The 14,673-nt window shown below is 33.3% G+C and overlaps 1 protein-coding gene across 1 annotated transcript; it reads left to right on the forward strand.

The window, feature by feature from the left end:
• Positions 1 to 696: 696 nt before the first annotated feature.
• LOC137825029 (signaling peptide TAXIMIN 2-like) lies at positions 697 to 1,988 on the forward strand. The gene is made up of 2 exons (XM_068630703.1): positions 697 to 1,044; positions 1,660 to 1,988. Exons 1-2 carry the CDS (start codon positions 935 to 937, stop codon positions 1,781 to 1,783), a joined length of 234 nt encoding a protein of 77 aa, XP_068486804.1. The 5' UTR covers positions 697 to 934; the 3' UTR covers positions 1,784 to 1,988.
• The last annotated feature ends 12,685 nt before the right edge of the window (positions 1,989 to 14,673 follow it).

The raw sequence follows: 14,673 nt of genomic DNA on the forward strand, positions 1-14,673 counted from the left end.
TTTCTTTTCTTATTTTGTTTTTAATATATATATATATATATATATATATATATATTTTAAATTTTCTATATGGATATATTTAGTAATACAATATACCTATATATGTTTAATTAAATAATTGTGTGCATGATATATTATAGAAATGTTACATTGTAACGATAATGACATACACAAAACAAAAATAAGTTGTAAATTTATTTTATAATAATTAACAGAATAATTGTACCTGAAGAACTAATTCTTTCTCAGATATTTTCTGAAAAATTAAGAAAACAATTATATATACTAACTACTAAATAAAAAAATTAAAAATTATTATAAACCCGAAACTCTAAAGTAAATACAAATTGTTTTATTATAACAAACAACACTAACTTTATTCTTATTTTCACTATTTATAATAATAACACTTTAAAATAAATAAAAAATAAAAAAATAATATTTAACACTCAAGAATATTTTTGTTTAATAATCCACTATTATATATATAATTTTACGATAAATTCATTAATGTTGGATGACTAACGTCTTCTGCAAGTAAGAAAAAGCCAAAAATTGAGCTGTAGATTTCTTTGAAAATAATTAATAAAGTAATTTTGTTGAATGTAAAGAACTATAAAACAATTATGTTAATGACAAAATATATTTAAGACAATTTTAAACATTGGAATCTTATATTTGATGATACATGCTTACACGAATCAGAGTGAATAATCTAATGACAGAAAACAGCGAGTGAGGGTCAACGCGAGAATAAAAGCAAGTCATTGGAGTTCTCGTCACGGTGGGGTTCCCAACGAAGTTACATCGAAATCAACAACACTATCATTCAAACCATCATCACCTCTCTTCGTTCATTCTTCTTCTTCTTCAGATTCAGATCGCAGAGAAACACACTCCAATAAGACAATCACTGCAGAGAGAGAGAAAAAGTATGGAAGGTGAATTTTGCGAGTGCAGACCATTGGGTTTCGTGATTGGACTACCCTTCGCTCTGATTTCATTGGTTTTTTGTCCTGTAGGTGCTATCATCTGGTTTCTTGGGTATGCAACTTTTTCTATTTTCTCTTCACTTTTCTATGCTTTTCTGTTCTTACTTCTGACTTTCTTCCTCATTTATTTACAGCAATATTTCCCTTTTTTTTCTGTTTTTCCTTTTTTTTCTTATTGGTTCATATGTAAGACCAATTTAATAATTGAATAGTGACAATGTAAAGTAATTTTACATTGATATTTCTAGACGTTAGTTAGAGAAGTTTCTTCTCACACACGTTTATCTAAATAATTAGTCAATAAACTTACAATATTTACGTGTACGACTGTTTGTATTTGAATGGCTGCTTTATTGAGTTTTTGTATGATTTTTTTTCTTCTCATATACAACGTATTTATTTAATAGAAAATAATTCTTCATAAAGAGCAAAACTGTTTAATATCTTATGGTATAGTTTAAATACTTATTTTCATGAATAATAAGTTTATTTAACTTTTATAACAACCACTTTAATGGTGATATCTTGCATAAGTTATTATTAGTTGTTTCTAGCATGCATACATAGTTTTGACCTAACAATTATTGGATTAATTCATGAAGAGCTCCTTTTCTTCTTCTTCTTCTTCTCCTTCCCATTTGAATATAATTTTAGTTTGGCAATGCAGGTCAATAATGAGTTGCTTGTGTCCATGTTGCAAAGGTTGTGGAGAATTGAGAAACGTGGGTGTGAGTCTTGTAAAGTTTCCAATTAGGGTTCTTAGATGGTTCATAGAAGGGATTCCTTGCTAATGGGATATAAATACATTTGTAGTCATTTCAACTCTTTGAGTTCCTTCACCTTTTCTGGGACTAGCCTTGTTTATGATTCAAGGATTTGTTATATTTGTTTCATAGTGATATTTGTTAACATTCAATTTCAACCTACTTCTTTGGTATTTGATGAAATTCATGTAGAATGCATTAAATATATGAATCTAGTCTTGGATTGCTGGATTGTAGGATTTATTTATTTAGCTTTTTAGTAATAACTTCACTCATAATTCACCTACATAAAGTTATAATTTCCAAATGATTAACTTCATCCGATGATAGTATAAAATATTATCAGTTTTATAATTTCTCTTTTTAATGTTTCTTTATTACCGAATGTAAAATTTCATTTAAGAGATTCAAGTTTAATGTCTTTAAAAAATATTTTAAAAATATTTTTTCTATAAGACTAAACCAACTTTTCTATAATAAAATATTTTAAAAAATTATTAATAGTTTTTACAAAGTAATTTAGGTTTGATTCTTTAAAAAGATTACGTGTAAAATAAAGATTTATCTCATTTATAAGTTACTCACGGAAGTACATGTGCTTCATGTTTGTATCTCCCTATTTTTATGTGTAAAAATATAATTTTAAAAATAAAATATACATAATTCTGTAAGGATAAAAATAAAGAAATCATGTCATTTTTTTAATTAAGAGGCTATTTGTTATGTATTTTTATTAAATAATAATATTGTTCTCATTTAATAAAAATAAAATTGCCTAGTTAAAATTTACACTAAAATTAATTAGTCATAAAATATGCACTTATTAATATTTTTTATATGGTGACTAATTAACATGGAACTTGAATTTTCAACAATAGAAGTATGTAATTGCACTGCACTATATTCTAAAAATAATAAAAGAATAATCAATTAACACCATGATGATTAAGAGTGATAATTACCATTATTTAATTTAATTATTTTTATTATTAAAACTTCATGTCAAGAAATTTTAAATTTACTGATGAAAAAATATCATCAGATAGATATCTATTGGTAGTTTAATTTTATCAATAAATTCTACCGACAAAAGTTCATAATCAAAATTTATCGTATCAATAATTTACAATCTGTCGGTAATATTTATCATCATAATTTATTATCAGTTAACATTGTCGGTAACTGTTCACGATAATAATAATATTTATAATACTAATAATAGTAATGTTGATAGCAATAATAAAAATAAGTAGATTATTGTTTTTGTCGGTTGACTTGCTCGTCGGTTGATTTTGGTGACAAACTCTAGATCTGTCTGTCTCTTTAGGAATTTGTCTTATCTCTTACTACTCAACGAAACTCTACCGGTTGATTGCACTCTGACAATCAAGTCAGTAAAGAGCTTACTAGAATTTAAGAAGTATTCAGTTCTAGTCTTAGAAACATTGTACCTTTACATGGGGTCTCAAACCTCCTTTTATAATTTATCTCTTATAACAGTTTTCTCTCACGAGAATCTAATCTCAACTGAAAGCATAGTCAACATGAAAACATTTTGTTCAAGGACACCCTCTCACAGTGCTGCAACAGAACGAAATCTTGTTTCTAAGAAATGCATAAAATAATAATAGAATAATCACCTGCCAGCAAGGCACCAACATGCACCAACATCAGGGAAATATTTCGCTTACGAGGGCACCTCACTCATGGTGCAACGTTATCTTTGCCATGCATGTAGCTTAACAATTATGTGCCCTAGCACATATGTACTTAATTAAAAAGAAACATTTACTTGACCTAGGTATCACATGTACTATACGTACCCCTAGGTCCAAAAATACCATTCACTAATGGTTGCATAAAAGGTTAAACTAAGTCACAATTGGTTTACCAACCAAACTAGGCCCAATCACATGACCCACTTTGTTGGCCGAATAGCCGAAATGACCTACCTATGCTATGCTCCAAGATCCGACCACTGAGCATTAGGCCTTGAGTGCTATGTGCAGTACAATAATAATTATAATAATTTTCTTAATTTTAATACATATTTTTTATAATAATAATACTTATAATTTTATTTTATATGGATATATAATAAAATAAAAATTTCAATTTAATAATTTGATGTAATAATAATAATAATAATATTTATGATAATAATAATAATAATAATAATAATATTATTAACAATTTATGATGATAGTAATTTTTTAAATCTTAAACCCTAAATTTTAAATTCATAGCACTACTACTAATAAATTTGTTTTATATTAATATATATTAAGTTGGAAATATTAATTTAATAATTTATAATAATAATAATAATTATAATAATATTAATAATTTTTTTATTAATAATAAATTATGATAATAGTAATACTAATAATTTTCTTTTATGATAACATATATTAAAATGAAAATATTAGTTTAAAATTTGATGTAATAACAATGATTCTCGCCGATTGATCTCTATCGGTTGACCTGGGTTGAGCTCCGCTTCTAACCTGTCTTCTCTGAAAATCTGCCCTTCGTCTCTTGTATTGCACTGAAAAGTGGTTCTGTTGAAACAGAGGGGGCTTTACTTGTTGATCACACTCCGACGATCAAGTCAGTAAGAGCATAAAACAAAAGTAATATGTAACTTTAGTCTAGCATTCAAAAATTGCGTACCTTTACCTAGGGTTTCCTGCCCTTTTTATGACTACTCTTGTAACAACTTTCTCTCATGAGAATATTATCTCATCTGAAAGCATAAAACAACAATAGAAAAACTATCTTCTACGGGGCACCACTTATCTCTAGGTGTTGACTACAGGAAAACATTATGTTCACGTGGGCACCCTTACTTATGGTGCAACGTTATCTATTCACAATGCATGCAACTTGTTCTCTCTCGTGCCCTAAAATGCACACTTGGGTCAAACGTGTTTATGTGACCTAACCGTCACGTGCAACAACAACACTGTAGGTTAAAAGTATAATTCAATAATAACCCTAAACTAACATAGAGAATATTACTTTAATTATTCTCCAACGGCCTCACTAAGGTAACTGGGCCAAACTTATGACCTGCTTCGTAGGTCCAATAACCGAGTTGACTTACTCACGCCCGTGCATTGAGCTCCAGTTATTGAGCACCGAACACTCTGTCCAGTACAATAATAATTATAATATTATTATTACTAATTTTTCTTATTATTGGTAAATTATAATATTATTAATAATAATAATATTAAAATGAAAATATTAATTTAGTAAATTGGTGTAATAATAATGAAGATAATAATAATAACAATAATTTTATGGATGCAGATATATGGATGCAGATGTTGTTGGAAAAGGAGTAGATCAAACAAAATACAGAGGTTTAATTGTTTCCTTACTCTATCTCACAACAAGTAGACTGAATATCATGTTTGTCGTATGTCTTTGTGCAAGATATCAAGCAAATCCAAAGGAATCTCACTTCAAAGCTGCAAAAAAGGATTCTTAAATATCTCAAAGGAAAAACCAATGTTGGTCTATGGTATCCTTCTCACTCTCCTATACACTTAATTGGTTATTCATATTCTGATTTTGCAGGGTGTAAGATAGACAAAAAAAGCACAAGTGGCACTTGTCATCTTCTTGGATCAAGCCTCATCTCTTGGCATAGTAAGAAGCAAGCTTGTGTAGCTCTTTCTATTGCAGAGGCTGAATACATTGTTGTTGGAAGCTGCTGTGCACAAATACTTTGGCTTAAACAAAAACTTGCAGATTTTGGATTGAAGATCAGCAAGGTTCCTTTGCTTTGTGACAACACAAGTGCTATAAATCTCACCAAAAATTAGATTCAGCATTCAAGAACTAAGCACATTGAGATTCGTCATCACTTCATACGAGATCATGTGAACAATGGACACTGTGATGTGAAATTCATTGAAACAAAACTGCAACTGGCTGATATATTCACAAAACCTCTACAAAGAAAGGTTTTTCTTCTTAAGAAATGAGTTAGACATTCTTGGCTCTCAAAATCTCTCTTAAACTGTTTTTTAATTCTATTTGTGAAGACAAATAGGGGGAGAATTGGTTTTGTGTTATCTGCTCTCTATAATATGTTTCAAACTGTTAACTCTCTCCAATTTCAGAAATTGGAACTGTTTTCTACTTCTGCTGACAGAAACAACCGATTGAATCGAGCAAACAACTGGTTGTTTGTCTGATACAGTGCTTAGTGAATTACTTTTCTAACCTGCTGCCATAGATGTTGTATATTGCTTAAACTTTGTTTTGCAGGAACTGCTTCAGATTCAATCAAGTCCAACACAAACAACCAGGGATTTGTCTTCATCAAATAGGGGGAGATTGTTGAATCAAGAGTGATCAAAGGCTTTGAAGAATCCAAATCCAAGTGTTTGATGCAAGGCTGAAGTTGCTGCTGTGTTTAGGATAAATCTGGATAAATGTTTCCCTTCATCTCCAAGAATCTCTTCAGCAGCTGATCCTTGAGAAGCCTTCTTACATTGTCCAACTCTTGGCTTTTCAACCAATCAAAGGAGACAACTTTTGGATAGTTGATCACTTTTGTACTTGTCTCAAAGCGATACCTCTCAATTAATTCATTATTTCTTGAAAACCCGCCTTCAAGCCTTCCTCCTAACCTTACTATTAGAATGTATGGCCTTAAACGAGATGGGGGGGTGAATTGTTTAAAGGAGGTGTTTGAAAACTTTTTAAGATAGAATAAAATTCTTTGAAAGAAACTCAATCAGAAATTCAGTTAGCCAAGATATGAAGCATAAAACAACAAAGTACTAGAAAAACAATTGGTTGTTTATACTAGTAAAACAACAACAACTGAATTTAAATGGGTTTAAGGGAAGAAAGAGATACACAAACAGTTTATACTGGTTCACTCTTAAACCAAGAAGTACATCCAGTCCCCAGAATCAACTGGGCAATCCCCTAAGCAATCAATTACAGATTACACACAAACACCACCAAAGAAGTGACCTTGATCCCCTCAAGAAACACACTTCCTTTGGCTCAGCACACACACCAAGAATGTTGATCTTGACAACCTCAAGAGCACACAACCCTTCTTGGCTTTACAACACCAGAATGTACAGAATATTCAAAACTAATTACACTTGTTACAGAATGAACTGAAATCAATATAGATGTAATTTTATTCCACTCTCTCTTGAGAAAACCAAAGCTCAAAGGTGAAAACTCAAATCTTGAAAGCAATATTTGAAAAACTCAAATCTTGAAAGCAATCTTGAAAGCAATCTTGAAAGCAATCTCTGAAGCAATTTACTATAATTTTCAGCACTTAGGGAAGCACATGAACTTACACTGCTTGAGCTGCTTGACTCATCATCTCCTTCTGCAATTAAACATATGTTTGTTTTTTAATCTTCACTTGATGAGGAGCTTGATGAGGAGACTTCATTTTCATCTCAAGCAATATATGCTCTTCTTGATTTTCCCTTATTCTCCTTGTAGCTTGATTTCTTTTCATTGCTTTCTTTATTTGGGCAATCAGCTTTTATATGCCCTTGTTCACCACAACCAAAGCAAGTATAATTGTTAGAATTGAAATCACTTGTTTTCTTGTTGCCATACCTTTCTTTGTTGGCTTCTTTGTTGCGATTTCTCTTCAAGAATCTACTAAACTTTTTTGACAGCAAGCTAAGGTTTTCTTCTTCACTTTCATCACTTGAATCATGTTTGCTTTTGTGCTTAGCAGCTTTCAAGGCAATGCTTCTCACATGCTTGTCTTCACTTTCTTGAACATTGAGTCTATTCATTTCTAACTCATGTTCTCTAAGCTTACCAAACAATGAAGCCGTTGTCAAGGATGTCAAATCTTTTGATTCAGAAATTGTTGTTACCTTAGGTTGCCAAGATCTATCTAGGCACTTGAGAATCTTGATGTTTAGTTCTTCTTTATCAAAGGTTTTCCCAAGGCTCATTAGATGGTTGATGATGTGAGTGAACCTCTATTGCACTTCAACAATAGATTTTCCTTTAAGCATTCTAAACATCTCATACTCTTGTATTAGAGTATGTTTCCTTGCTCTCTTCACATCATTTGTTCCTTCATGGGTGACTTCCAAAGTGTCTCACATCTCCTTGGCCGATGAACATTGTGATATCCTGAAAAATTCATCCGATTTCAAAGCAGATGTTATGATATTCTTGTCAATACAATCAAACTTGGCCTTTTTATTTTCAGCATCAGTCCATTGGGACCAAGGCTTTTCAATAGAAGATCCATCCTTTTCAAATTTAGGAATAAAAGGGTCATTTTCAATTCCATCCCAAATTCCTTTATCAAGAGATTCAACAAAGATTTTCATTCTAACTTTCCAGAATTGATAATTCAAACCACAAAACAGAGGTGGTCTGTTAATTGAAGCACCCTCTCCAAAAGGTAGTTTTTCAGCCATTGAAAAAGATTTTAGGATCAAACTTGAGTATTTTTCAAGTGCAAAGCTCTTGATGCCAATTGTTAGAATATATGGCCTTAAACGAGAGGGGGGTTGAATTGTTTAGAGGGGGTTTTCGAAAACTTTTTCAACTAGAACAAAATCCTTTGTATGAAACTCAATCAGAAATTCAGTTAGCCAAGATATAAAGCACAAGATATAAAGCACCAGAAAAACAATCGGTTGTTTCTTCTAAATAATCGGTTGTTTATACCAGCAAAGCAATAACAACTGAATTTAAATGAGTTTAAGGGAAGAAAGAGATACAAAAACAGTTTATACTGGTTCATTCTTAAACCAAGAGTTACATCCAGTCCTCAAAAGCCACTTGGCAATCCACTAAGCAATCAATACAGATTACACACAAAACCACCAAAGAAGTGACCTTGAACCCTTCAAGAAACACACTCCCTTTGGCACAACACACACCAAGAATGTTGATCTTGAAAACCTCAAGAGCACACAACACTCCTTGGCTACAACACCAGAAAATACAAAGTATTCAGAACGAATTACACTTGTTTACATAACAAACTGAAATCAATACAGATGTAATCCTATTCCACTCTCTCTTGAGAAAACCAAAGCTGAAAAGTGAATGTTCAAAAACTTGAAAGCAATCTCTCACAACTGAAAAACTCAAATATGTTTTTCTCGTCTTTTTATAAAACATAAACAAACTGTTTATAGCTTTCAAAGATTGGTCAAAGCATTTAATACAGGAGCGTATTCAGTTGAAAATCATTTAAAGCACACTTAACTAACAAAACAGAATTCTGTTAGGATTTTCAAACAAACAATCGATTGAAATCACGAAACAATCGATTTTTTTGGTTTGACAGCAAGTCAACCAACCAAAAAAGTTTTCAACCTTTTCAAAAACACCTAAGAGTAAAACAATCAGTTTTTTCGACAAAACAACAGGTTGTTTTTCACTTAGTTTTAAAAACACTTTAATCTTAAAAGATTTTTAAAACACTTTAGCTTTAGATTCAACAAAGAGTGGATTGCACAAATAAACTACCCAGATCTTATCCTAAACACAGTAGCAACTCCAGCCTTGCATCAAACACTTGGATTTGGATTCTTCAAAGCCTTTGATCACTCTTGATCAACAATATTTGCTTCTAGAATTATTCTTTATCCACTCTCCAATCCTATGCTTGCACACTAATTTATTATTGAACTTCTTCAACCATTTTATCTTTATCTTTCTAGACAACATTTTGATTTCGACTCCCTCATATGGTTGTATCAGAGTATAATCCCAGGCTACTATCCAAGTAATAGCCTGAGAGGCTATGGAAGATATTAGCTTATATTCTGGGACAAATGTAGAATTATTTTAAGGATATTCCATTTTTGAACCAGATGAACCAATAATGCTTATCTAGATTAACAAATAATATTTTGGTCCATGCATCCATATAATCATAATAACTATATTATTGTTCATCAAACATCCTTGAAAATGGTTTTTTTTATTGTGGAGAGGTTGGTTCCACTCTTAAGGGGTTAAGACTTGCAAAATTTTTATTTTGGAAAACTGGATATTTGCTTCATCATCCTTATGGTGAGATACTTCTATGGATTCTGTATCCACCAATATAAATTCATAAAAAGTTCTTGTTTTGCATATGTCTATTGGTAAATAATGGTAGTCTCGAGGAAATAGGTTTTCAACTATCTGTCTGGGGTTTGGAGTTATCCATGCTTTCTCTAATATTAATATTGGCACACTTTCAGGTTTTTCTAGATATTCATATGAAGGTATTGATTTTGGGGAATCTGTTGTGATAGGAATTTTGTTGGTAAAGTCCTTTCGGCTTACTAGCACATTTTGGTAATATAGTGGGGTAAATCTATTTGAATGTATTAAGGGGTTCGATGTTTGAGGAGTTGTTTTTATAATTTCTGCTAAGGTAGAAGTTGGTTTCGTGGGTGTTGTTGGTCTTAAAGATAATGAAGAGGATGATCTTAATGATATTGATGAAGAGACTTTATTTGATTCTAGTGGGGAACCATATTAAGCTTTAGTTATTGAACTAGATCCTTTTTTTGATCCCAATAGGGACCATAATCATCTTTTCCTCTTGGCTTGACACTCATATTGAAGCCTGTAAAATTTCTCTTGTTAAAAAATCTGGCAAGGAATTATATTTTCCTTTAACACTACAAAAAATCGTGTAAAAAGTGGCGGTTTTAATATGGCGGTTATTAATAACTGCCACAAATTTCAGTATAATACGTCATTTAACTAACCGCCACAATTATCTTTCAAAATATGTCATTTTCAACCGCCACAATTATCCTTCAGAATAAAAACAAGGTTTCCTTCCCTCATTATTTCCAATTATTTTATAAAATAATTTTGGTAACCAAAATATTTTTGAAAATCTGGTTCGAAGTCCTAAACGCTCATCTCCTCACGAACATATTTGAATGTCTACAAAATAAACCCTAAATGCTCTCACGCTCAAACTTCTCTCTCTACTTAAACTCAAAGCCCTAAAATCTCAAACGCTCCTCACAGTCACGTACCCTAAACGCTAAACGCTCGAAGCTGTACGAAATCATTTTGATTTTCTGAAATCGCCACCATCGGTGCCTCCGCGAAAGGATTTTTTCAGGTTTGTCCACATTCTTTCTGAGTTCAATTTATCTAGTGTTCTCTGATTTGATTGGATTGGATTGGTATGGTTTTCTTTTGTTGATTTTTGAGTCTTAGATATTTTAGTTGTGGTGAATTTCATTCCGGTTTGCTGTCTTAATGGTTTGATAAATTAACTCTAGCAATTTGTAATTTGTGGAGCACAACTCTTCACTGAAGAAGATTACGTAGGAGATTTTGATGTGATACAAATGTTTTATGAGCAGAAACTTAAGGAGATTTAAGGTGAGCCAATCTGATATAGCATGGGTGAAGAATGTCGTACATCATGCTTGCTTGGATCCCTTGTGTTCCTGTCGGTTGACTCGATTGCCTTCGTACGTCTACGAAGATCACACACCCAATTATCCCTGCCTTCGTTCGTGTTTTCCTGCGATCAAAACACCTGAAAATGAAAAAACAAAGGGCGCCCTAGAGGCCATTTGCACTCCGACGCTCAAGTCAGTACTGGGCTAGGAAACACCGAAACACTTAGTCATAAAGCTCTGTGTAATCTGTGTGTATTCACGTAAGAGTTGCGTACCTTATTATCCCTGCCTTCGTTCGTGTTTTCCTGCGATCAAAACACCTGAAAATGAAAAAACAAAGGGCGCCCTAGAGGCCATTTGCACTCCGACGCTCAAGTCAGTACTGGGCTAGGAAACACCGAAACACTTAGTCATAAAGCTGTGTGTAATCTGTGTGTATTCGCGTAAGAGTTGCGTACCTTATTAGGTTTGTTACTGCCCTTTATATACTCTAGGGTTTTTGCGGTTTTAGCTAACCGCAATTAGGGTTACTTAGGGTGTGCCTTAGCGCCGCTATCACCCACTCTTAGGGCAATCTAGTGCGTAAGGCTCCCTTACTGGAGTGCAAACTTTGACAGGATGACCACCCGAGTACCAACTTGTGCATTTAATCTCTGGGGCCATCCATCCTGGGAGTGCCCTAGCTGTTCACATGCCATGCATGCAGCTTACCCCTGGAACGTAACCCAAAAAGGCCTTAGCTCTTCCAGGGGCTTTTCACTTGTGTTGCGCCTGAACGCGTCATCCACACCACACGCATGGACCCCTCGTGATCTAGGCTTCTCCCTAACTGATAACTGGTGTGTGGTCTAGGATCCACCTCACGTGGCCCAGCTCTGTTGTTTGAGTCATCGATGTCCGATGTCACATCGCCCTCACTGTAATGCTGAGGACACATCAGCACATCCTGGTGATCGACGCCTGACCACTCTTCGGCACCTTGGCTCACGTGCCTTGCGGGATACTAGTCCACGCCACTCGTGGGGCCTAGCTTGCGCGACCCACCATTACTAGCGGTCAACGACGTCCGAGGACTGGTCGGTACACCTTGTTTACCAATAAATCTCAAACAAAAAACCTTGCAGATTGCTGCAGATGTCCAACCAGAAAACATAACACAAGGGTTTACTGGAGTAGAGAATTGTGTATTTTAAGTAGTAGCACATCACTGTCAATTTAAATAAGAGTTTTTATGTAGTAGTATTTTAGCTCATTTTCTAAATAAGAGTTTTTCCATGAGTGAACTTGGTTTACCTCAAGTGCTGTCTAAAGTTGATGTGAGTAATTGGCTTATTATATAAATATATTTGTAAAAAAAAAAAGTACCTCAATTTGTTATGGTCAACTAATGCATAGCAATATATTTCCCAGACAATAGGAGAATGGAAATCTCTTATGTAGTAAGTGACCTGTACTGTAAGAAGATGTGCATTGGAAATTTTTCAGAAGTTGGAAAAGTTATTGTAGTTTGTTATTAAGTTAGTCAGTTAGAGGGGGTTTCAAAGGTAAATAAGTAGCAGGAGAATGTAAAGGGAGGCAACCTATCTTAAATCATTTGGAGATTGAGCTTTTGCTCTGTGATTCCTAACAAAAGGTTTGTTGACTACTTGTAAAGAAACCAAGTCATAAGCAAATAAAATCTCCACACAGAAGTAAAACTATTAAGATAATAACCAAAAAGTTATACATATCATTTTCCTCCAATTCCAACATATCTACCACAAAGATCATTTTACAAAGCCTAATAAAAAGCTGATTTTATGTTACTTGATGAGAATTATTGTTATGTGAACAGAGCACGGGGAGGATGAAAATCTATGTTACTTGATGGTTGCTGAAAGAGGTATGCATCTATCGCATTCAAATTATCTCCTCCTAGCTCTCTTTCATCTCTTGTCTTGAGAATCTTGTTGAATAACAAGTATATGGGCCACATCAAAATGAGTGTGATAAGTTTAATTTCAAACAGAGATCCAGGACAGGAAATAGGGTGTCCCAGTCATGTATGTGGATTCTCAACCAAGTGGGTAGAATTGCTTCCTGCAGCAGGTTTAACAAGAAAAAATATTAGAAATCAAGTTTTCAATAACATTAAGATCGGTAAGGATTTCTTAATATGAATTTTGTGAATTGAGAACTGCATTGAGAATTTTCAGTTTTAGGGATAATGATGTGTGAGTTTCTGTTTTTATTTGGAGTATTTATTGTGGGAATTCAATAGGTTTAGAGGGAGCTCAATAGGTCAGATATGTAGCATATATTCATGCATGGCTTGGCTTCCAAAATAAACAAAAAGAAAAAGGAATGGTTTAGTGTTGAATGACATATATGAGTAGCAAAATGAGAGGAATTCAAATGTTGGAATTCTATGAAGAGAAAGAGTGAGAGAAGGATAGAGAAGATCTGAGAGGTTGAAGTGAAGACAAATGTGGTGGAGAAACAAAGAATGTATATACTGGTAGGTTTTGCCTCGGGATGGGAAGGTGAAGAAGCTGAGTGGAATGATGTCAAGGGGGAGCAACACTTACTTTAGGGTTTGTCATGCTTAGTTTGCACTCAATTAAATCAAGCTATTCTGTCTTTGCGCAGGCACCTGAAATATTCTTCACACACAATATGAAACACATCCCAAAAAACTCTTTTAGTTGTGCCCTTTCTTTTTACCATTAATTATTGTTTTTAACTAGGACCATTTTTAGATCATGCCTGCATTTGATTATGCTTTTCACAAGAGAGAATAAGATAGTTGGCTTATATGTACCCTGGCTGGAGGAATACAAATCATGGTTTCCTAAATATCCACCCAAGACCACACTACTATATTTAAATGGATAATTATAAATCAAATTGAATTAATTCCTTTTATCTCTAATCTCACATTTCTTGCTTTTTGATGTTTTGCATATGAACTAGCTCTTCCTTTCCTCGGTTTCCTTCTTGGCTGTGTTGCCTGGGGGATAAACACACCTGTCCCTTTGCTTTCTCTCCTCAAAGCATGCTCATACAGAAAAGTAAGGTGAGTTTGTAATCTGAGTTTCTAGTGTGTATCTCTGTTAATTTTTTGTTGTATTTTGGATGGCTTAAATAAATAGAAGTTTATATAGGAAAAAAGGTAAGGAAGGGGTGGTGGGGTCATGGTTCCAGTTGGCCAATCTGGCAAGGCCCTACAAAAGGGTTGCAGAAGCATAATGAAAAATTGTAGTGATGTTATCCTATTTCATGAAAAAGTATTGAGAGAACAGTAGGCCTAATTTGATTATTTTGTAAGTTTGGACAATTTGGAGTCATAGCAAGGACGAGAATTGCTCTTGAGGCAGCACCCAAAAGGGTACGTTCAAAGACAATTAACTAGAATTTTGTCTCTACCTTTTCCACTAACAATTCATTGACTCCAAATCAAATTGTCATTTCTTAAGGATGAATAGTCATTTTGTATTCATATCTACCTAGTGGCAGTTGGCACCCACTGTGCATTTCATT

This window comes from Phaseolus vulgaris, chromosome 11, assembly GCF_000499845.2.
Source record: "Phaseolus vulgaris cultivar G19833 chromosome 11, P. vulgaris v2.0, whole genome shotgun sequence".
Classification (NCBI taxonomy): domain Eukaryota; kingdom Viridiplantae; phylum Streptophyta; class Magnoliopsida; order Fabales; family Fabaceae; genus Phaseolus; species Phaseolus vulgaris.